We start from the raw sequence: 25,567 nt of genomic DNA, 5'->3' as shown, positions 1-25,567 counted from the left end.
AGCATTAATTTTGCAACTTGGCTAACAGACAGCCTAGTCTAGGGCCTAGGGCCAATCTCTGCTCTCGATCTCCTAACTGGAAACCAAATAGTACAGCTCTCATTGTAAGTGTCATCACCAGAGGTTCCATAGTCAGAATAAATAGCATTGGAGATAACGGGCACCCCTGATGAGTGGAACACTCCAATGTGACGGGTTTAGAAACTATTGTTTGTTACAAAAGTTGAACCCATCTGAGAAAATGATTTCCAAATCCATATCTTGGGAGAAGGTTAAATAAATCTGACCAGTCTATTCTGTCCGAGGCCTGACGAGCGTCCAGTGATAATAAAGCTGCATCGTTAGCATCACATCTCTCATGAATTATATGAGAACCCTTCTTATATTGTGAAACCCTTGATGCTTTGGTACAAAGTGAATCAAATGTGGGATCCAAGGCTCTGATCTTCATGCTAAACATTTAAAGTATTTTAGTGTCAACCCCCGTCAGACTCTAAATGATGAGTGTTCTGCAGGTTTCTCAGTACTCACTGCCTGTCTCACAGTGGGTGGAGAGCCTCCGTGTGATATGCTTCTACATGCATGTTAAAAAGTGAAAAAAAAGTGAAAAGTAAAAAAAATCCAACATGTCCAAATGAAGACTGTCAGGTTTGATTTCAGCTCTTTTAAAGTGTCTTTATAAGTTAATTTAACTCTTATTGGAGAGTTGGAACGTTAACTCTGACTTAGTGTTGAATACCAAATCTGTCTGGAGTTGATCGTTCAACACTTATTCATGCTAACTAGGTGTTAAGAGTTTATATACTAACCCCCATAGAGGATTTTAGTTTAACTACATCAGAGTTATCTTCTAATTCATTCTGTGAATTTTACTGTTCTCAATTTCTAGAAATTCCTTTGGAAATAAACATTATTGCAAAGAGGACTGCATCAGCTGAGGCAACATGGTGTCCTGTGAGCTCAATTTCCTTTTAATCAGAAAAGGTCAGACACAACAAAAGCCAAGCAAAGCATCAAACAAAGGAAAAATAAAGACAAGTCAAATGTCCAGCCAAAGGATTTATGGGAGACTCCATCAGGGATGGACCGAGTCAACCGGCATTTCACCTCTGAGAAAGATATATAACAGAACAGCTTTAGTTTGAACTTATACAAAACGCAGCAATATATTAAAAAACACAGTTTTATTGATTATAAAATACTCTATTGGAGTCATGTCGCTGTGGGCAGAAATCCAAATGTAGGATATGGGACATAAAACACGGTGCCATCTCTAGACTCCATAGTCCCACAGGAGCTCCTCTCCAACCGCGATGTCCCTCAGGGCGATGAACAGCACACTCTCCCGAGGACCAGCAGGGAAGTTCATGGTGAACCTTTGTGGCTTCACGTTTGGATTCCTTTGGCAATGGTTCATGTGCCTTCTATAGGAGTCCTTGTGCAGGTGGCAGGCACAGGGGGACGCAGTGGCATCAACCCTGTGGCACTCGTCCCTGTAGAAGAAGAGAGACCCTGACTGCCGCCTCTGATTCCCTGCAGCTTTGGTGATGCACGTCCCGTGGTAGTCGCAGACGACGTCTCCTTTGTTGAAGGGCATCAGGGCGATGACACCTGTGAGCAACAGGAAGTCATCATAAGCTCTTTAGAAATGTTGACTTGCTGTCAAACGAGGGTGTGGTCCAAACGATAGGTGCATTTACCTTTGCCCTTTTCCTCCCCGAAGTCCTTCAAAGCCAGGCCCTTCCATTTCTGCTCTAAAATCGAGGACATGAGGGACGGGCTGTCCTGGATCCTAGGCTGTGGAGCAACCCAGGCCCGTAGGACGGCATCAACAGTGGGCTTGTTGGTGCTCCAGGTCTCCTTATCTAATGCCGTCTGTACTCTTGCACGCTGAGGGGCGTTGCCTCTTCTGGCACACCCTGTCCCAGAGCGAGGCGTGAGGAATACTGCAAATCAACCATCTGAGTCAATCGTATATATTTGAACCTCTGTGATGTGAAGTATTGCTGAGCTATGTGTATATATTAGAGCTGTAAATAATGGAGGCAGAGCGTCCATTAGCATGACGGGCTTACCGAGGATGTGCTGAACTCTCTGCTTAAGCTGAAGCTCCCTCCACCTTTTGTAGTGGGCTCGGTAGTGTGGAAAACCAGCCTGTACACACCGGCGTTTTGAAGGTGGCTCTCCATTTAGGGTTACTGGGAAGGTCTGCTGGAAGGCATCCCATTCCCTGAGTGGTAGGTGCTTTGTGGAAATGGACCTACACAGAATGAGAGAGAAACCCACCAATAGTTTGTATGTGGAAACTTGTAACGCAGGTTTTCTTGTGCTAGTGGGTAACATAAAAACGAAAAGCATACCTGGCCTGTCCCGAGGTTTCTACTCCTGCTGAGTGTGATGCTGACCCAGCCGCAGGATCCTCAGTGTCGCTGCGCAGGTATCTAACCAAATTAGAAAGGTGAAGCAGTTCTACATCCACCAACAAACGCAGCAACACATGTGTTTGAGTGCTATGACCACACTGGCAAAGTTTTGCCAGTATGGATCCAGTGGTGTGCAGCACTCACCTGGCCCTCAGGCGCCATACATCTCCTCCTGGGTTGGTCAGAGGGACCCCACCTTCTCCCAGGAAGAACCTGCCCCCGTCGTCACTGCCAGCTCTTTGGTTTTGTAAGCACACTGGGCGGATGTTCTTAAAGTAGCACTCCAACAGCTGCAGAGACAAGAGCCATCAATGACAACTATAAATCACCTCCCAGGGTCCACACAGAGCAGGAAGAGAGTCGCTGCTGAGAACAAAGGACTTACTTCTTCTTCCTGGATGGTCATCCTCAAGCTTGCCCTTCGCTCCATCCAGTCCTGCACCTGTGGGTGTGGGACAAAGTGTTGGAGCTCAGGGTGATGCACACTTCCATCAACTATCACTTATAATTTACTGTTTTTGTTGGCGGCTCTTACAGAAAGTTCCTGAACAGCACCTGCTGTCAGTCCGTGCTGTAACATCAGGATGGCCTCGCAGTACTGCCTGAACGTTGTCATGGCAACGCTGGGGATGCAATCACCGCCTGCAAGCTTTTGGTGGAAATACTCGATGTCCTTTTTGGCCACGGCGAGGATTTCCTTCTTATCAAAGCTGTTGCAAAGGTGACAGTAAGACAGTGTTCAAAGTGTGTATGTGTCCTGCAGTATGTGTGAGCCAGAGTGGCAACAAGCTCATCAGACCTCTGTGTTGGGAAGGTTTGGGGAGTGTCTGTGATGATAAAGCCACGACTCTGAAGGCGACTGCAGAGTTTGGTGCAAGATGTTGCGTCCTTGCAAAACTCCTGCAGCTCCGAGAAGCTCCAGAGTCGACCTTCCCTGGAAAACAGCTTCTGGGAGGCTTTAGCTCTGGAAGCTTCTTGCTCCCTCTCCTGTGCTGTGCCGTCTTTCAGGCACACTCCGCTCAGGTGATTCCAAATGAACAGCTGGGGCTTGTTGCACAGCAGGCAGTACACAATGTTTTTCTCCATGTTGTTTGGACTGCAAATACAAAGAGAGAGACAAACTCTGCACATCACTTTATAGCACCAGTAGCGTGTCTCGGTATGATGCAAAGCTAGCTATGTCGCTACACTGGACACAGAGCAGTACCTACTTTAAAACTGAACCTTTGTTGATCCTCTGCTGTTTCTCCAAAGCACACAATGTTCTGCACAAAGACATTTAACTTTAGCACATGTATAAAACATGCACGCACACCAGCAGTTCGTTCAGCTAAAAGAAACGCTTCATAGAAACCATTTCTACAACCAGCAAACGCAAAGAAAACAAGCCATGACTAAAACAGCAGTTACGTAAATGAGCAGAAGTTGCTAAACAAACAAAACTGAACCAGAAAGTCTCCAGACATCATGTAACCACTGTTTGACAAACGGTCCTACTGTAGGATGATGTTACAGTGATGTCTGACAAACCATCCCACCTAACTGAAGCTGCAAATTCGATAGTTTTGTGCCAAAAGCAGATGGCGTTTTCACTTTAAAATGAACAAACATTCACAAAGGCTTAAAACAATATAGTATCCAAGTCAATAACATGCTAATACTTCCAAGTATGAACACAGAGTAGCGTTAAATCACCCGGTGTTCCAGATTAACTGGTGACGGTGGAACAGATGGTGGATTTTTTAATATTTTGTTGTTAACAGCAACAAGACTGGCGGAGTGTGTCTGAGGGAACCTCACAAATGTCACAGCAACACACTGCAGTGGAACCCCGACTTACGAAATTAATCTGTTCCCGACGGTTTTTCGTAAATCGAAGCAGCCATCGCGCCTTTTGAGTGCTTAGATGCTGGCTGGAGACGGAGTTCTTGGTGGCGGAGGTGGTGGAGGCTGAAGAAAGCATACGTATGCATGCATGCATACAGCACCACCACGGGGGAAACTGGCATAACATTAAGGTGTAAAGTTGTTGATTTTTTAATTCAAAGATTAATCAGGCTTTAAACATCAGGAGGTAGTGCAACAGACACTGAAGTGCACATTAAAGACCAGAGAGAACATTATTTTTATTAACAAAAAGTTTTAATCCACCAACAGCCCTGACATCTAAAACACTACAAGTAAAAAAGAAAGGCAACAAAAAACAATTCAGACATTTTTACACAATTAGTAACACTTCAGCTTTCTTTGTAATGTCTGCTTGTATTTTAAGAAGTATCGCATTTGGGTAAAACATTACCAATAACTCAAAATTAGAGGAATAAGTGTATATATGTGTCAGCTGTATGCATGCATACATATGCTGCATGTACATGACGTTCTAAACATTAAAACTAAAACTTTTTTTAAACTTAGATAATTTAAAAAAAAAAATCTATTTTATCATTTATTTTTAGTGCATTTTTATGTTTTTGAACTAATCACTACTGCTACTTCCATCGCTTTTCCCCCTGTAAGGCACACTTTCACCTGAAGGTTGACTTGTTGCTGGCCTCTTTGTGAAAAATCTATCCAACGACGTCTGTCTCCGTCTACTTTTCAAAATGGATCTGAAGTGGGAGAGGCAGACGTCACCAAAATGCTCTATAGCATGAGCGGTAAAGTTCTTTTCAGGGTGATTGTCCTTGATATCGGCCGATGGTATGACGGCCTCCTCCTCGCTGAATTGTTGCCGTACTGATGAGTGCAGCATCGCCTCCAACTCTTGCAGCTCTGCCGTTGACAGCTCCTCTCAATGTTCATGCACAAGGTCGTTTATATCCTCCTCGTCAACCTGCAGTCCCAGGGCGGTGCCAAGATTTACGATCTCCTCAACCTTGACTTCAGGTCGAGGTTCCCCCTCAAAGCCTTCAAAATCTCGAGGGGCAACAGCATCAGACCACAGCTTCCTCCAAGCAGAATTTAGCGTTCGACGACTCACCTCCCGCCATGCCAAAGAAATCAACTTGAGGCATGCAACGATGTCGAAATGATATTTCCAAAACTCCCGAGGCTGAGCTGCGTACTCTCTGTTATGTCCGAACACCGTTTGAACATGTGTTTCGTGTACGGTCTCTTTAAATTAGAGGTCACTTGCTGGTCCATGGGCTGGAGGAGAGGGGTCGTGTTGGGAGGGAGGAAGAGAACCTTGATGAACGAGAACTCCTCCAGGATATCGTCCTCGAGGCCAGAGGGGTGGGCGGGGGCATAATCGATGATCAGCAGGCACTTCATGGGGAGCTCGTTCTCCTCGAGGAACTTCTTGACAGCAGGGCCAAAAACCAAGTTGACCCATTCGACAAAGAACTGTCGGGTCACCCAGGCCTTGGGGTTGGACCTCCACATAACCTCGAGCCTCTCCTTTAAAGTTTTTGTGTTTCTTGAAGGCACGCAGATTTTCTGAGTGGTACACTAGGAGTGGCTTGACCTTACAGTCCCACTGGCATTAGCACACAGGGCGAGGGTGAGACGGTCCTTCATGGGCTTGTGGCCTGGCATCTTTATTTCCTCCGCGGTGATGTACGTACGCCACGGCATCTTTTTCCAGAAGAGGCCAGTCTCGTCACAGTTGAATACCTGCTGGGGGATGTAGCCTTCTTGATTTATAAGTTCCTCAAATTTTTTAACAAATTCTTCGGCAGCCGTGTGATCGGAACTTGCTGCCTCGCCGTGACGCACAACGGAGTGGTTGCCAGTCCTCTTCTTGAACCGATAAAACCACCCATGCGATGCCCTGAACTCTGGGGAGGTTAGCGGTGCCTCCTGCGAGGACGTCGATGCCGTTGGCTGCTCATCGGAAGCTGCCTTACTTACTAAATCATTATAAATTGAGGACGCCTTCTCGCAAATGACAGTCTCTGTGGGGGTATTGCCAGTCTCTCCCTTGTCTTTAATCCAAACAAGGAGAAGCCTTTCCATCTCGTCGTGTATGGGGGTCCTCCTTTTGGACATGATGGTGGGGCCCTTTGAAGGTTTACCTGCTTTCATGACTTCTTTTTGTTTTAGAATTGTTCCTATGGTCGAAGGATTTCGGCCATACTCGCGTGCAATAGCACTAAGTTTCCCACCTCGCTCATATTTATCAATAATTTCTCTCTTTGTTTTCATCGACAGCACTTTACGCTTCATTTTGCTAGCTGCGTGGTTCAAGTGGAACAGCGAAGCGCAAGTACGGAAGCCAAGGGGTTGTCACATGATTCGGAAGGCATTGTGGGCATTGAAGGCTCAGCCAATCAGAGCCAGCGGATTTCGTTACGCGGGCATTTTGCCGTAACACGGGCAGAAGTATTGCCGTTCAGTGCCTTCGTAACTTGAACTTTTCGTAAGTCGGGGCTCCACTGTATTCTGCATTAGCCAAGTCAGCTAGCATTAGCATCCATCAACCTGCAGCCTAAAGCCACAGTGTACACACAATGACCCGCATCCTGATGTGCGAATGACCGAACAACATCCTGTACTGTGAGGTGCGCCGTGCACGGTCATTGTAATGTTTACTAACCTGAGGCAGTGAAGCTGCTGTCAGCCTGGGTAACAAGTAGACGAAAACACAATAATCTTCTGTAAACCGTGAACACAAACGACACACATGCTGTGCTGGGGTTAGCTTCACAACAGGAAGTTCTTTCTGTGAAATTCTTCTTCTGCGCCCCAAAACACTGCTCGGTACCACCATCGCGCTCTGCGCCCTCTAGTGTCCGGATGTAGAATAGCATTTAATGCCTGAAACTCACAATCCAACAGGTTTTTGCAACGTTTTTAAATCACTGTAACGTTTGAACCGTTCGCTCAATTGAAACTAATCCAATTGTTTCTGAAAGCAGAGACTGCGCTTTCTCTGCATTTATCTTTAGCGTGAATATGCATGCACAGTTTGTTCACCTGATAGAAAAAGTCACATATAAAATTACCCGATACTTGAAAAAACACCAAAGTTAGCAGGTTTACTCTCGCTGTAGTTTCTCCGTAGCGTTACATTCACCTGGAATTATGTCGGTTCTCAGTCATCCAGCTCAGCGTAGTGTAAGGAGCTGCTGATGGAGAGTCCCACATTTAGCCATATGGGAGAGTCCCCAAGAGGGTCATGGACCCCTAATCATCCTCTACCTAATCATATGAGCCGAGGTGTGAAGATAACAAAGCCAGCAGACAGGGTGGCACCTTTGTCTCTCATGCACGAAGAGAGACGCCTCTGAAAAGGCCTCCAGGCCTCTTTAAGTGCAGTCACACCTGACAAAAAGGGATCTTAAAACTGGATTATAGATGTTCAACGATGGTCGTGCAGCACAAAAGCATTGCACATCTGCCTTTCACGAGCTGCCGTCTTCCAACAAAAAGCATTTACAATTCCTCATCAGCCGTCAAAGGGTTTCCCACAGCTCGCCTCCTGCCTCTGCACAGCCAGGGAGCTTCTAACGACCTCTGACCTCCTGTAGTTTGGAGTTATCAAAGTAACCCATGACAGTAATGTTTATGCTGAGAGATGGGCTTAATATGATGGAATAAAAATCAGGTCTGATTTTATAGAAATGCTGTTGAATGCATTAGCTTTAAAATAAGTGAGGAATGTGCTTTTCTATCTCCAGTGCACCCAGGAGGCATTTCTGCTGCACACAAAGGTAACTGAATGTCATTTCTTCTTTTCAGGGTGGAAATGTGTCCAGACTCTAACATGGACCCACGGGCCCCACCCTTGGGATTTATGAGGAACAGGGAAAATGATCGGGAGAGAAGCAACAGACTGACTGAAAGAACTGGAACGAGCTCATATAGAATCAGCTAAACAATATTGTGGATGAACAAATAGAAGCTTAAACACCTCAGACAAAACTATTATAAAACGGCCCCAAAGCTAAAGAATAACAGCACGGAAACTGTGCAAACAGTTAGAAACATTAAAAATCCACCTGCTTATTGCTGCAAACCCAAAGATACAGAAGAATCCTTTTGGTCCTCCTTCATCACTTCCCTGCTCCTCCTCTGCCTCACCTCGTGCTCTCATCCTGGGTTTGCATTGAAAGTGTTCCCCACCTAATCCCTTATCCATGTAATGCTGAGCTTGCTAAACCTTTTTTATACTTTTTGTTTTATTGGTGACTCCAGAACTCGTGCAGCTGTTAGTGATCACAGCAAGTTTCCCAACCCCAGTTTTAGTTTCCACTCACCCTTTATTTACAGACAGACATCAGTAACATTGTCAGCTCTGTCTTGCCTGTTGATGGTCTTGTTTTCACATTTTGGGGTTAATCCTTTTAAATAAACTATAAAAACAATCCATGTGTCAGAGCCTCGTTTGTGCTGATTAGAGTCAAGTTTCTTTATTTGTCACATGCACAGTTATACAAATACAACACGCAGTGAAATCTATCCTGACACGCTCCTGCACTGTGAAGGGGACAGAAGAACATGATGTTATATACATTAAGTATAGCAAATATACTTTGATGTATATATTATATACACTGTAGGTGTTGGAGCTGTTATCGATGAAACACTGTCCTTCTCCCTGCCGTCTCTCTTCATGAGATCCTCCACCGATGGGCCAAAGTCGGCTGTCATTCCCAGAATGGTCCAGGTCTCTATCTTACAATGAAACACAGACCGATCTCTGCTTCCTCCTCTGCCTCCTTCATCCCCTCTGAGGATCCAGAAAAGGCTTCAAAGACTCTACTCCCTGTCAAAATTAGGGCTTAAAAAGTTTTCTCCCCCAATAAAGATTAAACCATAAGCTGGGAGGGCTGGGTTTGTTTGCTCTCACTGGTCTGATCGAGCATCCCTGACGTTTCACACTGGTTACCAGTTCTTCAGAGGGAAAAACACAGGTGGGAACAGGAGAGAAACAAGGCACAAGCCCACACTCCCCACTCTGAATGGCACATCTTGCCTGCAGTTGGCCACACCGTTCCTCTACGTGGATTAGATGCATCTATGCAGTGAGTAACACACCAGTTTCTCTGAGGGCATTTTGACCTTCCCCTCTGATTTTGCTCTCATTAAAATGTCACACAAACTGGGATTTTTCCCCCGAGAGCTTTAAAATGTAAAATCTATGCTGCAGAACGTGTGAGGCAGATGGTAACTTGTTCTGTGCAAGAAAAATACCCTCTGCTCAGCTTTCTGTTATGGCCTCTATCACTTCAAAAATACTGTGCTATCTAAGACATGAAGTTTTAAGTGGCTACTCTCATATTGGAGTTTAATTGACCAATGATGTGTATTTAAAATCTGTGTGGAAAAGTGTCTTCCACATGCACCCACTCACCATAGTTCCTGGTGGAGAACAGCTGCTCTAGTGCGTTTTGCTCCCTGTAGTCGTATGAATGGCAAACTACACTCACTGGCAGCAGCATGGGCACACTGAAGCTTTCTTCTGACATTTTCGCTCTCTAGTGTCATCACCATAGTCAGAATAAATAGCATTGGAGATAACGGGCACCCCTGATGAGTGATCAATAGTTAGACGTCTGTCTAATTCCTGCTTTGTGTCTTCTGTTCGTGTCGGGAACTGAAGTTCAGATGGATCGACTGATACATTCCTCTCACTCTGCATTTCCTTCATTCTCCATACCAAGAGTTTTCTCGCTTTCCCTCCTCGGTCATACTAAAACTGCCACATTAGGCTTTTTGCTGATGCATCAGAAGAGAATTTATTATATTCAGTTCTCAAACGTAACAATTCACTTTGATGAGCTCGATGTTAAGTTGTTTTGTGGAGCGGAAAACAAACTCCCGATCTTGGAGGTTCAGGAATCGGATAAGCACACCTGTGTTGGTTTGGCTTTCGAGGTGTTAGGGTGCAACTGCTGATCCTCGGCGCCGTCCAAGAGACCAAACAGACGCAGCTTCTTGCGTCGGACGTGGTTCTCCAGGTCGTCAGTCTGATTTTCAGCTTCCTCATCACAGAAACACATGAACATTAGACCGGAGCATTCAGGGAGTGAAAGCAGTATTTCAACCTTTAAGCTGAACTAACGTTTTACCCTCCTCTTCATCGTCTCGTCTCCCTGCTGTCAGAGACACGACACCCAAATGAACCTCTAAGAGATGATGTCGTCAGTGACCAATCAAGAACGAGAATAGATGACTGACACGTGCTACAATAAGTCTTAGTTTCCCTGTCACTGTATTTTAGGAGTGTGAAGCTATAACGTTATTTTAAAAACTAAGCCGAGCCTGAGAGTCGTGGTTGTGGTGAAGCAGAGAGCTCTGACGGCCCGGACCCGCCCCACAGGTGGAGCTCTGCACAGCCTGAGCCAGCTCACACACTCAGCTACACCTCTTAGTTTACATCAGCGTGTTGATGTTTGACTCCATCCACCAACACGAACCTGATGTAGTTTACTCTCATTTTGAGTCGATCAGCTGACTCTCAGATCACAGCACGGGAGATGTACGTCACTAGCCTGCACGATCGACACAGATGACAAGAGATGAATCCTGACCAATCCTGGCACCTGTCAAGAACAGGAAGGTGGACACAGAACGCTGCGTATTCCAGGAAAAGCTGGCAAATGATTGTTTGGTGTTGGAGTGTTGGAGACAGTATCTGTGTGCAGTGTGATGCTGAGGAGCATCAGGACATTCACAGTGCTGACAGTGAAGTAGCTGCTTGCCCTGAAGTAGACGATGAGCAGCAAAGTTTGCAGCCAGCTGGGAACAACATCTAAACAATCTGCAGTCTGTGATCTGAACACAGCACATAATGATCGTGTGTCACAAAGCTTTGCTGAATAAAAGTGTCGTCACCTTTGTTTTCTTGCAGATTATCATCGTACACGTGAGCTCTGCTGATCTCTCCACCTTCTTCTACTTCTTGACACCTTTAAGTGACATCATCCAGGTGTGTTTGTGCTGATGCCTACAGGTGTGTGTGTGTGTGCAGGTAATACCCTGGAAGAGGTGAACATGATGAATGTTTCAGGCTGCTGTGATGTAACATGTTCTAATCAGGCCCAGACACAGAAACCATTTTAAAAGACAAATTCATATTTTATTTCTTCTTCTAAATCTTTGTAAACAAACTGAATCAGTTTTTCAAATAAAGTTTGTTTTATTTTGAAAATCATCAGAGGGGAAACTGATGACGATAAACATTATTGTGAAGAGTCTATAAATACTGATGATTGATTGGAGCTGTCTCCAGCTGTTTGTAGATCGTTTTCCCTTCAGCTGCCTGGATACTGATGACATCATGGGGTGTGACCTCTGTGATTGGCTACTCTGAGTTAGTGCTCAGCTGCTGCTACACTTTCAGTCGGTTCACTCACACACACACACACACATACTCACACACAGTTTAACGGTCAGAGAGCTGCTGATGAAGATGAAGGAGCTGCTCCTCTTCCTCTCCTGTGTCCTCTGTGTCTCTGCCGATGGTGAGTTTGTCTCGGTAAACTCTGGCAGGCCGGCAGCAGCTTATTGATCGGTGTTTCATTTCAGGTCTGCACGGTGACGTTCATATAAACGGCTGTTCAGACTTCGATGCAGAGGACATGTATGGACTGGATGGGGAGGAGGTTGCCTACGCAGACTTTAACAACCACACGGAAGTCTACATGCTGCCTCCTTTTGCCGATCCTATGACTTACCCCGGCGCTTATAAACAAGCTGTGACTGAGCTGAAGGTCTGCAGACACAACCTGAAGGCTCTTGGCGCGGTGATGAAGGACTACCCTTCCAATAACCGTAAATACAAACATTTAACGTGTGTCTCACCTCACCTGTGTTTACCTGAAATGATCAGTCCAATCAAACACAGCCAGTGAAACAAACTGATTAAAGGTATGAAATCATTCCACCTTAAACACATTTAGAAATTGACATGTTTCTATTTGTGTTTCTATTAAAGACCACATTTATTTTTCTTCATTAGTTTCTCTGGAGCTGAGCAGAGTTCTGTCTGTGCTCCTGTTTCTCTAGTTTCTCTCACACAGACAATGATGGCATCATCTCAGTGAATGACTGAACAAGTCATTGATGTTTATCACGATCACCTGCTGATGGGAACCAGCTGAAGCTCTGATCCTCTGCCTGATGTGTTTGTGCACAGATGCTCCTTCAGCTGTGATGATCTACACCAGAGACGAGGTGGAGTTTGGAGAGGAGAACACTCTGATCTGTCACGTGACTGGTTTCTATCCTGCTCCTGTCAACGTCTCCTGGACCAAGAACGGACAGAAGGTCACAGAAGGATCCAGCACCAACGTTCCCTATCCCAACAAAGATGGACCCTTCACCCAGATCTCCAGACTGCAGTTCACCGCACAGCTGGGAGACATCTACAGCTGCACAGTGCGACATCTGGCCCTGACTGAACCACTGACCAAGATCTATAGTAAGAAAACTTTATTTAAACAAAAGACTGAGGCCAGTGTTCATCAGAGCAGCTGGATCTGATCTGATAGTTTGACACGATGATTTTTGTCACACATTTTGGAGCCAATATGATCATCTCATCCCACCAATGATGGGAACAGAGTTTAACACACTGAATCATATGAACAGTAAGTAAGAACATACAGAGAACAGCAAGACGACACAGAGCAAAGCAAGCAAAGCAAACTGTGGGCTGTAGAGCCTTAAGTACAGACAGCAGAGCAACACAGAGACAGACAGAGCAGATGTCTCTGTGGCTTCTCTTTATAGGGGCCAGTAACTCCACCTCCTGCTGCTGCTGCAGGGTAACTTTCCACTCGTCCTCCAGCCAAAAACAGCTGGTGCTGGGTCAGGGGCTGGTCAGGGCTCTGGATCAGGGTTATCTGCAGCTGGGGGCCCTTTGATGAACTCTTTGCTTTGCATTATCACAATAGGTCACGACACAGTCAAACGCCACATATTAATCCTGGTTGTTAAATCTCGCAACAAGCAGAATGCATCAACAGGTGCTCTGACAGCAAGTGGCATAATCTTATGATAAACATGTTAATAATAGCTGACCTAATTATACAGGTTATATACAGTAGTATTGTAATGATCGTTAAGGTGACTTTACTGTGATGTGTTCAGTATCTGTTACAACGTAACCACCTTAATAACCCACGGTGAGGGCAAAACTACTTGAAAGTTACAGTACATATGTTCACTGCACATAGATATATAGTGCATATAGTTATATAAGTATACTTTCCCAACATTCCCCTGGTCAACCAATTTAAGACAAATGAATTCCTGTTCGTCTGCAAAGCAGACGACACAGCATCCCTGAAAGAATTCTCAAGAAACTTAAAACGAGACTAATTATAGGAAAATGAAAATAAGGCATGAAACATACCAGTAGACACAAATTACATACGTGGATTACATGACACCATATGTGAAATTGATATAATTAAACAATTAATTCCCAGTTTTGGATTTCATCTTGGTGCAGCTTCTTTTTCTGAACAAAGGTCTGAGTGTGAGCTGTGAAATGTCCTTTGATAGCTTCAGGGTTATTTCTGGAGTTCCACAGGGCTCAGTGCTAGGACCAGTTCTGTTTACATTACACATGCGTCCTTTAGGTAACACCACAATAGGCATAACATACCTCCGTCATGCAGATGACACCCTCTTCCATGTATCCAACACACACCAGTCAACCTGCAGGAATGTCTCCAGAAACCAAAGACCTGGATGACCTCGAACATTTTGCTCCTACATTTAGATAAGACTGAGTTTACTGTCCTAAAAAACCTTAGACATATATGGTATCTAACCAGATACTTAGTCTGGATTTTTAACCAGGATCTGTCCTTCAATGCACATATTGAAAACTGCTTTCTTCCATTTTTGCACCCATGCTTCTATCTCTAAAATTAGAAATATCCTGTCTCACACTTACTGAAAAATGAGTTCATGCATTTGTTACTTCCAGGCTGGACGACTGTCATTCATTATTATCAGGATGTCCTAAAAACTCCCTGAAAAGCCTTCGAGCATGAATACTGGCAGGGACTAGATGACACAGTATATCTCTGTCATCCGGTCGGGGGCAGGGATAGCTCAGTGGGTAGTGTGGACGCCCCCACTGAACGGCTACCCTGAGGTACTCCTGAGGGTCCCTGCACACTGCTCCCCGGGCGCCTGATTTTTCTGCTGCCCACTGTTACACTGAGTTACATGCAGAGAGAGTAATTTCCCCACGGAGATCAATAAAGCATACGTTATTAGCATGACAGCCTTTATTCTTACGGTAAAGGACCCATTGAAAAGCTAAAGCAGCTGTATTAGACTAATCATACACATTTACACAGACATGCATGAATTTCAGTTTACAATCATACAAAGTTCCCTATTGGACCTTGTTACATATTTGGGTGGTTGACTCTGAGGCAGACAGTTTACCCTATAGATTGAACTAAGACCTTACAAATTTAAGAAGCACAATGACAACATTCAACAATTAGACTTAACAACCCCATTTCCCTTAATTTGAAATAATACATGTAACTGAAATCCTTCTGGTTTGCACCGTAATATCAGCACAGACAGGAGCTCTGAGTCAGCAACACTTTAAATGAGACAGTGAGAGTGAGGAGGTCCGACAGATGTTTGAGGGTGCAGCTGATGGCAACATCAATGAACTCTGTCATTGGATATATTGGAAAATGCATGGACGATATCATCACTAAAACCACTGTCTGCAAATATCCAAATCAGAAACCCTGGTAGATAAGGACATTCTTGCTAAGCTCAAAGTGCGGACCTCTGCCTTTAACTCAGGGCGTTCTGATGCATATGAAGCAGCCAGGTACGACCTCTGAAAAGGGGCCACAAAGGACTACAGGGACAAAGTGGAGTCCAGCTACCACAGCTTTGACGCCAGGCGCCTGTTGAATGGACTACGCTGCATCACTGACTACAAGAAGGAAAACACGGCAGTGTCCAGCCCACAGCGTCTCTCACAGACGAGCTCAACAACTTCTACGCTTGTTTTGTTGCAGACAACGAGGAGCCGCTGCTCTATCCTCAGGAGCACAGTGAGGCTGTAACTTATACTCTTAAAACAGAAGCTGTGAGATGGTCTTTCAAAAAGGTCAATCTTCACAAAGCTCCGGGACCGGACGGCATCTCAGGCCGGGTTCTCAGAGCATGCGCCGACCAGCTGGCAGGGTGTTCACCAACATCTTCAACCTCTCCCTGAGGCAGTCAGGGGTCCCCACATCCCTCAAAACAACCACCATCATTCCCATTCCTAAGAAATCAGAGGTCTCCTGTCTGAAATGCTACCGCCCTGTTGCACTGACATCCGTCATCATCAAGTGCCTTGAGTGGCTGGTCAAAGGTCACCTCTGCTCCTCCCTCCATGTTACATATCTGCAAAGTTTGGCATGAACGCCAACCATCCCTCCAAATTTCTACAATCTAAGACCGAGAGCTTGCTGACGAGCTGCATCACAGTTTGGAACAGAAGCTGCTCTGCAGCAGCAGGAAGCCACAGAGCATCACTGGCACGAGGCTTCCTGCCACTCAGGATGTTTATCCCCAGAAGTGTCTCAAAGCACACAGCATCATCAAGGACCACAGCCACCCAGCACATCAGCTGTTCTCCTTGTTACCATCTGGCAGACGTTACAGGAGTCTGTCTGCTCGGACTACAAGACTCAAACTCTTTTTACCATCAAGCCAGCACCACAACACATAATCCATATATGATGTAACGTTTATGTAAATCCCTCTGTGCAGGTCTCATCCCTTCAATAATGTGATGCTCATTGGGGCCATCATAAACATATAAATACAGAGTAATGAAATACAGTAAGACGAGGGCTGGAGCTCTGGGCTTTAATCTTAGGAGTTTGTTGGGAGGATCAGTGATGCAGCTGCTTCATGTGGTCCACTGCAGATATGATGGATAGTTAGGTGATAGTTGTTCCCCTCCTACGCCTGCCGACCCTTAGACGTCGTCCTCCGCCTGACTCCTCCACTCCACCTTTGTGCAGGCCCCATCGCTGACCCTGGCCTGCGTACTGCCGGTGTTGCTCCTCCACAGGCTCTGGCCTGCTGATCTGTGTTGTACCCTTCAGTTGGTGAGCTCCTTCATCTGTGAGCAGTTATCTGTTTTCCTTCATGTCAGGAGAGTCGTTATTGCGAGTGTGTGCAAACATCAGTTAAGTAACTGTTTTCTCGTCCTGTGAGCTCGACCTCTTCTTACTCTCCCTTTCTTTAACTTCCTTTTCCTCTCACTTGCATGTTTCCTCTTCCACAAACTGTCTAATCACACTCTCCAGTGTGTGTGTGACTTCCTGCATCTCTTACTTTCTCATTCCCAGTTCATTCCTTAAACATATAAAGTGCAATTTGCTTCTTTTGTTGAGCAGTAAAAATCCCTCTGATGTTGTGGGACTCTCAAAAACTTAGTTCCTGGTTCAAGCCTGACACTTTGGGCTTTGCAGGGTGAAGGCCTCGTGTTTTATGCTTCTCTGATGCTCTTTGAAATGTTGTTTCTATTTTAGCCATAGAAGAAGGATTGCACGCAGTCTGACCAGCATCAAGGCAAGTGTTTCAGATACCACTGATCTCTTTATGATTCTCTCCAACACAACACCTAACTGTGCTCTTTCTGTCCCTCCTAAGACCCTCCCTCTCTCTCTTTCATGGCATTTCTAATCTCTCTTTGCTGTTTTGGCTGATTGGGACCTGATGAGTGTAGAAACAAAGAATTACCTGATTTCTTTTTTAAACCTGATTGTTGTTTCTGAGAAAAATGAGATCCACATATGAGGACATTTGTTTTAAATGCTGATCGAGCAGTGACAGTATAATGTCTATAATGGTCCAGACAACCTAAGATGTGATGTCCACATATGTGGAGGTTAATCAGCTATTCTAGTGATTCAAATAACTTGATCAGTTCTGCATCACACAGCTGTTATTCCTGTTTTTCTTTTCCCAGACAGATATTTTTGTTCTTTGAATTTAAATGTTTCTTTTCCTCTAAAATGCTCAAGTGTAGCTACTTTGCCTTCATTCCTACTTGTTTGGGAAGAGCTGTGATCCAGCTGTTTGAGTGTATTTTAATTTCTTATATTATATTTGGAGATGTGTTGTTTCCATTGCCCTGATCACCTCCTGTGTGTATTTAGTGTGTGTTTCATTCACTCTTTGTCAGGTCGTCTGTGTATTTCCCCTCAATGTCATGTCACAGTGCTCATAATCACCATAGTTTTTCATAGTTACCTCATTCTTGGGGCTCTTCAGGTTGTTTTGTTGCTTTAACTAATTTATTATTAACACCCATATAAGATTATGCATAAAATGAATGACTAATGTAAAAAATTGTGTTTTCTTTATATATGTTTGTTATGTAAATGTGCTTTTATTTCTTCACTCCACATAAAATGTAAAAAATAGTTGTTTTTTGTCTGTTTACAATTCAAATTTAAACTATTTACATTTTTTTTGCTTTGGGCTCTGGGTTGGTTCAGGTGGATGTGGTGGTGTACTGCATGCTGCTGTAGATGCAGCAGCAGCAACAGTTGCAGACACACTGGCACCTTCACACTCAACTGACTGTGTTTCATCTTCCCATTGCACTGATGGGTGGACAGCTGTCAGGAGCCTGTGCAGTTTGTGGAGCGGCTCCGTATGATATCCTCTACACTCTGGCTTTGTGTTGTCAACAACATTAAAATGCTTCCAGATTTGGCTTTTCTTGGTTTCACTTAATGACCCAGGTGATTAAAAACATGTTCAAGAGTCTGCGTGAAAGTTACAGTGCACATGCTCAGTGCAGGTAGATGTAGAGTGTATATAGTTACATAGACATACATGTCATCCTGTTTCTCTCTGTGTGTTTGTGTCTCCAGATGTGGAGGCGTCTGCTCAGCCTGATCCAGGTGTTGGACCCTCTGTGTTCTGTGGAGTGGGTCTGACTCTCGGTCTGGTCGGTGTGGCTGTTGGAACCTTCTTCCTCATCAAAGGAAACGAGTGCAGCTGATTGGCTCACGGTGACGATGTCATTCTATGACGAGCACCTAATCAGTGTGACTGTGCTGTAGGTGAGTGTGCAGAGTTCGCCTGTAATGAGCATCAGATCCTTTGTTCTGGTTTACCTGCCTCACCTGACGTGCTTAATAATGGAACATCTGTATGAGCTGTGCCGTCAGCCGCTGGTGTCAATAAAGTTTAACTCTGGAATTCAAAGCAAAGCTATTTTCAGGTGCTCTCGCACCACCAGCAGATTTTACCTGGACTCTGTTCCTGCCACAAAAGTGATGAGACTGAGATCAGTTTGATGTGACCTCAGTGTTCATAAACTCCTATAATGTGTCTTTGTTTACCAAACCGTGTTTCAGATTTTCATATATCAATAAAGTTTAATGACAGATTCTGTGTGTGTGTGTGGAGTCAGACTTTGAGCTCTAACAGAATGAACATTAATGATGTCTGAATTTGTCTTTGCAAACACAAAGATGTCAAACTAAATCCTGATGAAGACTCTGCTGATGAAAGCAGGTGAAAGAAAAATCAGTGAGTGTTTATAGAAATGAATCTAACATGTTTATATTCCAGATGTTTTAATATCTGGCATTTAAATTTACTCTGAATATGGATAAAATCTCATTCTGATTTCATTCAGTTTAATTTCTACAGCACAAAATCACAACAACAGTCAGCTGAAGCAGCTTCATATTGTGATGTAAATACTCTTCAATAACACAACATTAATACGAGCTGAAGTTCATCTGCTGCAGTCTGACTGTTAATGGTTTATAAATGTGAATCTGAATTTCTCTGCTTGAATATTTAAATGCAGATTGAGTGTAATGTTAATGTAACAGTGAAATGTGATCCAGCTGCTCTGAAGAGCTCGCCATGATGACATCACACTGTGGCGTCCACGCAGGAACATCAGCCACACACAAGTCCCACACACCCACAGAGCTGATTGTAAATCTGATCACTGTCCTGTTACAGGTTCATTGTTACAGCAGGTCTGACATCAGTGTTGGGTGCAGATAACTATTACACACGAATGTGTTTCCATGACTGCAGACTGTGACTGAAACGTAAATGAAAGCAGGTTTTCAGTTTGCTCTGCTTTCAGAGCTTTAACGGACAGAAACACACGTGGAGGTGAAGGGTGTGAACTATGAGCTGATCCCACAGTAACAGATGATGCTGTGGTCATGTGACCTGACTTCCTGTTTCTCGAGCAGCATTCCGTCAGACTGAGTCAGTTTGTCTGCAGAACTTAGAAACATGGCTTCATCCTTCCTCTGCCTCCTCTTCATCAGCCTCAGCACAGCAGGTACCATCAATACGCTGACCAGTGATCACTAATACACTGATCGGTGACATGATTCGCCCTCGGTCTGATGTTCTGTTTGTTCTCAGATGGATTCATGACTTACAGACTGTCTCGCTGTGACTTTAACTCCACGGAGCTGAAGGACATCCGGTTCACCGACTCTTACTATTACAACATGATAGAGATCATCAGGTTTGACAGCAATGTGGGGACGTTTGTTGGATTCACTGACTTTGGAGTGAAGACCGCAGAGGCCTGGAACAATATTCCTGCAAGGCTGGCTACCATGAGGGCTCAGAAGGGGACGTACTGCAAACCAAACATTGATGTTAGATACCACAACCTTATGTCTAAATCAGGTGAGCGTGCGTGGTCTGTGTGACATCATCAGGTGTTCCTGCTGACCTCACTCTGAATCATTTATGATGGACTCACAGCTGCAGCTAATTTTGATGATTAATAACTTTAATAAATCATCGATCACGGAACATAAGACGCCAGAGAACGAATCTAACCTGCGGCGCCCCCTGCTGGTGACACAGGCAAACTGCAGCTGTTCCTCATAACACACTCATTGTGATATTATTTTTTTAAACTCTTTGAGCTGAAAAATCATCCACAATTGTTTTTTAATATTTCCATATACATATTTTAACAGCACGGAGCAGCCTGACAGGTTAATTATTTCCTTCTTTTCATCTTATTCATTTATTTTAAATATGATAAATATGAAACACTGATGTCTGCAGTTCATTTATTGGTTGTGACCTTCACAGCTTGTTTAGCAGCTTCACACCTGCAAACATTTACAGCTCAGATCTATGACTCAGTGTAACAGTGGAGTTATTCAATATGAGGCAACACTTATAAAGTTATCATCAGAACACACACATATAAATGTGACTGCTGTTATTTAATCTGTGTGTGTTTCACTCTCTACAGCATCTTTGCAGTAAAGTGAGCTAAAATGCTGAAACAGCTGCTGTGCTGACAGGCTGACCTGACTGATCAGTGAAACGTAAACACACACAAGCTGTGACTGTGTAACATCAGAAACAGAGAGTGCAGGGGAAGCTGTCTGATAGTGTGAAGTCATCCTGTGTGTTCTGCTTTTGGGTTATAGATGGTTCGATCTACGAGTGCACCTAAACACAGCATGAATGTTGAACCACACGAGCAGGCTGTTTACAACAGTAACTTCCTCTCTGGAGTGAGACGGTGCAACCTCAGAGAAAGAAACGTGTGAGAAGTTTCCTCCATCAGGCTGCAGCTCTTATCTGACCCATCTGTGTGAGACTGGTTACAAATATGATTAATTAAACAGGCAAAGCGCCCCCTGCAGGCCCCGGATGGTACAGTCTGATCAAAGTGCCTTCCATCGGGGCCTCGATCACAAGCTCCTCCACCGTTGTTTGCAGCCCACAGATTTACACGATCAGCTCTTCCAGTTCAGGTCCTGTCGCCTAGCAACCACCACCTAGAATGATAATGTAAAACTTTCATTAATCAGAAGCTCAGAGTTTTGACTTTAATTTTGTTAAAATTTTAAATCTAAACATATTGTAAATCAAATAAACGTATCTATCAAATATATATAACTTTGACTACAACAACCAACAGCAGCTTTCTTTCTGTGCTGTCACCACAGCAGATTTTGGATTTCCGAGAGATATAATCTCTCCAGTGTGTCGTGGGCAGTGTTGGGTGTAATGCGTTACTAAGTAACGCGTTACTGTAATTAAATTACTTTTCCACTGAAAAAGTAGAGTAACTGATTACTGTTCATTTTTAGGTATTTTAATTACAGTTACTTACAATGTACTTGTGTTACATTGTAAAATAATAAAACTCGCTGAATACCATTATTTAATTTCATTAATTTAATTAATTAATTAACTCTGCTCTTTAACATCGCTGTAGTGCAGCTGCGCGTCATTTCGCGCCAGTTTGCTGCACAGTCGTTTTCTACAGCGTAAGATGTCGGACTCGGCTGAAGCGAGTGGCTGTTTTATGACATGGACATATTCCCGTATCTTCACTTTTCTGAAACAAGCAGACAAGAACATTACAGTAATATGTAAAAACTATCGGCTGCTGTTAATAGCACGAGTAATCTACTGAATCGCCTGACACAGAGCATAGATGAACACTTCTGAGTGATCCTTGTTCATCATCCATGGATAACATGGCAACTCCTGCTAAGCAGCAAAACCTGATTTTACTTCAGCAGCACAGAAAGCGTCTGAAGGGGAGCTTAAAGAATGATTGCAGGCTCCACTGTGGAAGAGATGCTGCCGCTGCGTACTGTAGTCTCCGTCTTTAAAAAAAATTATTATTAAAGAGTTTAATTTCTATTGTTTGCCCACTCAAGGTTTATAGGGATTTTAAGAAGTATTTAGTTAAATTACTTATTTAGTAATTAAGTTACTTTTCTGGCACAGTAATTAGATAAGTATTTTAAATACAATATTGACTAAGTAATTAGTAATTAGTAATTAATTACTTTTTTAAAGTAACTTACCCAACACTGGTCGTGGGTCTGCCTTTGGGCCTCCTCCTGGTGGGATCTTATCCAGACCTCGCTCTGTCGGTCACTACCCACAGCTGGTGAACACGGGTAAGGGTGGGGCAGTAGATCGACGTAGATCGAGAGCCCTGCTTTTACACTCAGCTGTCCAATCTGTTTGTCAACCTCCTGTCACTCGTGAACAAGACCCCAAGATACTTCAACTCCTCCACTTGTGGCAAGGACTCGTCCCCAACCTGGAGTGGGCACTCCATTCTTTTTCTGAGGAGAATGGCTGCAGATTTGGAGGCGCTGATTCTCATCGGCTGTGAACCATTCCAGTGCGAGCTGGAGGCCACCTCCTCCTGACCTCCTGCCTGGTTGGGCAAACTCCCTCAATGCACCCTTGAGTATCCTTAAGAGGATGAAGAGCTGGTCCAGTGTTCCATGTATAACGGACGGACTGTCCTTTCCAGCACCCTGGCATAGACCTTCCCAGGGAGGCTGAGTAGTGTGATCCCCCTATAGTTGTAAGACATCCTCCGGTCCCCCTTCCTAAAGATGGGAACCAATCCAGAGGTACCACCCCAAACACAACCAAAACATCCCCAAAACATCCAGAGTCTTCAGGAACTCAGGCTGAACCCAGGGGCTCTGCCACCAACGAGTTGTTTAACTGCCTCAGTGACTTGACTCACTGGACATTGGTGGGTCTTCCCCCTCAACGCCAGGCTCTGCTTCCTCCACGAAAGACGTGTCAGTGGGATTATGGAGGTCCTCGAAGTATTCCTTCCACTGCCTGACAATGTCTTCAGTCGAAGTCAGCAGCACTCCACCCGCACTATTAATATGCACTGTGCCTTTTAAATAAATGCATTCAAATTATACAGAGAACGTTAATGATAATACAAACTAATAATGTCTTGCAGCTCCGCCCACTGTCAAACTTCACTCCACCACGCCTCTCTCCAGTCACCATCCTGCCATGTTGGTCTGCAGTGTCTATGACTTCTTTCCCAGTAAGATCAAAGTGAGCTGGCACAGAGACGGACAGGAAGTCACCTCTGATGTCACTTCCACTGAGGAGATGGAGGATGGGGATTGGTACTACCAGACCCACTGCTACCTGGAGTACACACCCAGGTGAGCATCATGATAATAATAGTGCTAAAGTTTAAACATTTAAAGTCCAGATCTGAGAGTCACTAATGTTTGTGTCGAAGGTCTGGAGAGAAGATCTCCTGTGTGGTGGAGCACGCCAGCCTGGAGAAACCTCTGATCACTAACTGGGGTAAATACCTGTCTGCTTGTATCTACACACCTGTACACACCTGTCTGTCTGTCCACCTGTCTGACCCTCACCTGTGTGACTCAGATCCCTCCTCATCCTCATTCATGCCTAAGACAGAGAGGGACAAGCTTGCCGTCGGCGCCTCAGGACTGCTCCTCTGTCTGATCTTGTCTCTGGCTGGGTTCATCTACTACAGACAGAGAGCTCGAGGTCAGAGAACCACTCTCACTCACAGACCAGTTCATACCAGAAACCAGTTCAGACCAGAAACCAGTTCAGACCAGACTGAAACCGTTCAGAGATACAAAATCTCAAACCACATACGATGGGTCTAAAACTGGTGTTGATCAGGTTTACATCAATATTTTTTTTAATATATTGATGTTTTAAAATGTACACTTTTGGGCAGGTTAAGGCCAGTTTCACACATTTCTAGAACAATACTGTACATTTTCAGACAAGTGTTAGTTTTTGGCTGCATTCAAACGCAGGTTTTCTACTGGTTTCAGAGAACTCTTGGTCCTTGTCCAATCCCTAAAACATGAAACTTTTCTGAATCATCAGTATTGCTCAGTTTAAAATCAGCTTCCATGAAGTGCTTTCAGAGTTTGCTGGTGACTGTGTCCTCATCTCTTCTTCTTTCTCCAGGTCGTATCCTGGTTCCCACAAACTGAGGCTGTTCCTGGTCCTGGTTTTCTCTGATGTTTTAAAGTCAGCTGCTTCCTGTGTTTAGCAGACTGATGACGGTGTAGCCAATATGTCAGCACACCAAAGAATAACTGAAACAACATCTGTGCCAAAAGAAGAAAATGTATTCAGGGTCTGACTGCAGTTTACCATCTGTGCTTAATATGTTATAGAGCAGCGGTCCCCCAACCCCGAGTCGTTTGGTGCCGGGCTGTGAGAGTTGAGGTTCGGGTGTAAAATGTATGGTTTTCAGGGTTTTTAGCGGTTTTTAGTGTTATTTTTGTTTTTGTCGTTAACTCGGTTTTTGTGGGTCTTTAAACGCGTGTTATGAATAAATCTTCTTTTTTCGTTAGCGGTGCTAATTTTCTTTTGTGGTGTTTATTTGCGACACCTTAAAGGCCGTGAAAACATTGTCAGGCATAAACCGGTCCGTGGCGCAAAAAAGGTTGGGGACCGCTGCCATAGAGATTTCTGGATTGGAGCATGTCATCCTTCAGGACTCGCATCCACTTTGAAAAGAAGAGAAGCTGTTCTTTACGGGATATTTGGTGTATTACGGTAGCACAAAGCATTCACAGGCTACTGCTGTCTGAACTCTGCTTAGGTTTTACCGTCAGTGTTTTGCAATGCCGTAGCTCCTCCACCAACTGGGCTAGAGAGACATTTCAAAGACGAGCTTTACGAAACTTTACTGTGCATCATTACAGTCCAATCACAGATAAGAATTGATGATTGATTGATGATGATGCACGGAGCAGAGAGGCAGGAATGGAGAAGTGGCAACGCACAAAAAAAGAGCAGGAGATTTAAAAACTCCAGTGTGGCCCAGGCTGAAAAACCTTTTTATACATATTTTTTATATTTCATATTTAAAGTTGGTGTTGTGTTACATTTTGTTCATGTTCAATATCAGTTTCCACTTAAGTATAAAGCTGAAAAAACTGTCTGTTTTGTTTCTTTCTAAATGTCTGTGTATAGTCTGGCCAGCAAATACTAAAAATGAAAAGAGCTACAGTGTCTTGCAAAAGTATTCGGCCCCCTTGAACTTTCCCACATTTTGTCGCATTACAGCCACAAACATGAATCAATGTTATTGGACTTCCACATGAAAGACCAACACAAAGTGGTGCACATGTGAGAAGTGGAACGGAAATCATACATGATTCCAAACATTTGTTATAAATAAATAACTGAAAAGTGGCGTGTGTGTGATTATTCAGCTTGAACAGGATTGACTGCTGCATCAGTGCACACAAAAGTCTTTGACAGGTTTATAAGATCATGTCAGCGTCAGAGCGATCCAGCGATATTGATCAGTACAGGCAGCATTATGTTTATATTCTCAAAAATCAACAGACTCATATTCATGTTTCTGTCACAGAGTGGTGACCTGT

At 44.2% G+C, this 25,567-nt stretch overlaps 3 protein-coding genes and 1 pseudogene across 5 annotated transcripts; 2 read left to right on the top strand and 2 right to left on the bottom strand.

The window, feature by feature from the left end:
• Positions 1–945: 945 nt before the first annotated feature.
• Positions 946–7,129, bottom strand: LOC113009859 (uncharacterized). Of its 2 annotated transcripts, XM_026148430.1 has the most exons (10): positions 6,961–7,129; positions 3,635–3,688; positions 3,223–3,519; positions 2,959–3,133; positions 2,809–2,865; positions 2,568–2,713; positions 2,361–2,441; positions 2,076–2,260; positions 1,701–1,946; positions 946–1,611 (listed from the first exon to the last, which is right to left on the bottom strand). In XM_026148430.1, the coding sequence occupies exons 3-10, from the start codon at positions 3,507–3,509 to the stop codon at positions 1,274–1,276; spliced, it is 1,515 nt and encodes a 504-aa protein (XP_026004215.1). In that variant the 5' UTR covers positions 3,510–3,519; positions 3,635–3,688; positions 6,961–7,129; the 3' UTR covers positions 946–1,273. The 2 variants fall into 2 exon arrangements, with proteins under 2 accessions (XP_026004215.1, XP_026004219.1); XM_026148434.1 differs by lacking the exon at positions 3,635–3,688 and having other exon boundaries at positions 6,961–7,128.
• Positions 5,282–6,725, bottom strand: LOC113014909 (tigger transposable element-derived protein 1-like). Its single transcript, XM_026156734.1, has 2 exons — positions 6,718–6,725; positions 5,282–6,630 (listed from the first exon to the last, which is right to left on the bottom strand). Exons 1-2 carry the CDS (start codon positions 6,723–6,725, stop codon positions 5,874–5,876), a joined length of 765 nt encoding a protein of 254 aa, XP_026012519.1. The 3' UTR covers positions 5,282–5,873.
• A 4,567-nt stretch (positions 7,130–11,696) lies between the features above and the next one.
• LOC113010135 (H-2 class II histocompatibility antigen, A-U alpha chain-like) lies at positions 11,697–18,765 on the top strand (annotated as a pseudogene).
• A 64-nt stretch (positions 18,766–18,829) lies between these two features.
• LOC113009967 (H-2 class II histocompatibility antigen, E-S beta chain-like) lies at positions 18,830–24,460 on the top strand. 2 transcript variants are annotated; one of them, XM_026148697.1, is made up of 6 exons: positions 18,830–19,689; positions 19,776–20,048; positions 23,125–23,338; positions 23,419–23,486; positions 23,571–23,696; positions 24,135–24,460. In XM_026148697.1, exons 1-6 carry the CDS (start codon positions 19,641–19,643, stop codon positions 24,158–24,160), a joined length of 756 nt encoding a protein of 251 aa, XP_026004482.1. In that variant the 5' UTR covers positions 18,830–19,640; the 3' UTR covers positions 24,161–24,460. The 2 variants fall into 2 exon arrangements, with proteins under 2 accessions (XP_026004482.1, XP_026004475.1); XM_026148690.1 differs by lacking the exon at positions 24,135–24,460 and having other exon boundaries at positions 23,571–24,110.
• The last annotated feature ends 1,107 nt before the right edge of the window (positions 24,461–25,567 follow it).

Source organism: Astatotilapia calliptera, chromosome 3 (genome assembly GCF_900246225.1).
Source record: "Astatotilapia calliptera chromosome 3, fAstCal1.2, whole genome shotgun sequence".
Taxonomy (NCBI): Eukaryota; Metazoa; Chordata; class Actinopteri; order Cichliformes; family Cichlidae; genus Astatotilapia; species Astatotilapia calliptera.
The sequence above is the reverse complement of the archived record's forward strand: the minus strand, read 5'-3'. Positions and strand labels throughout refer to the sequence as shown.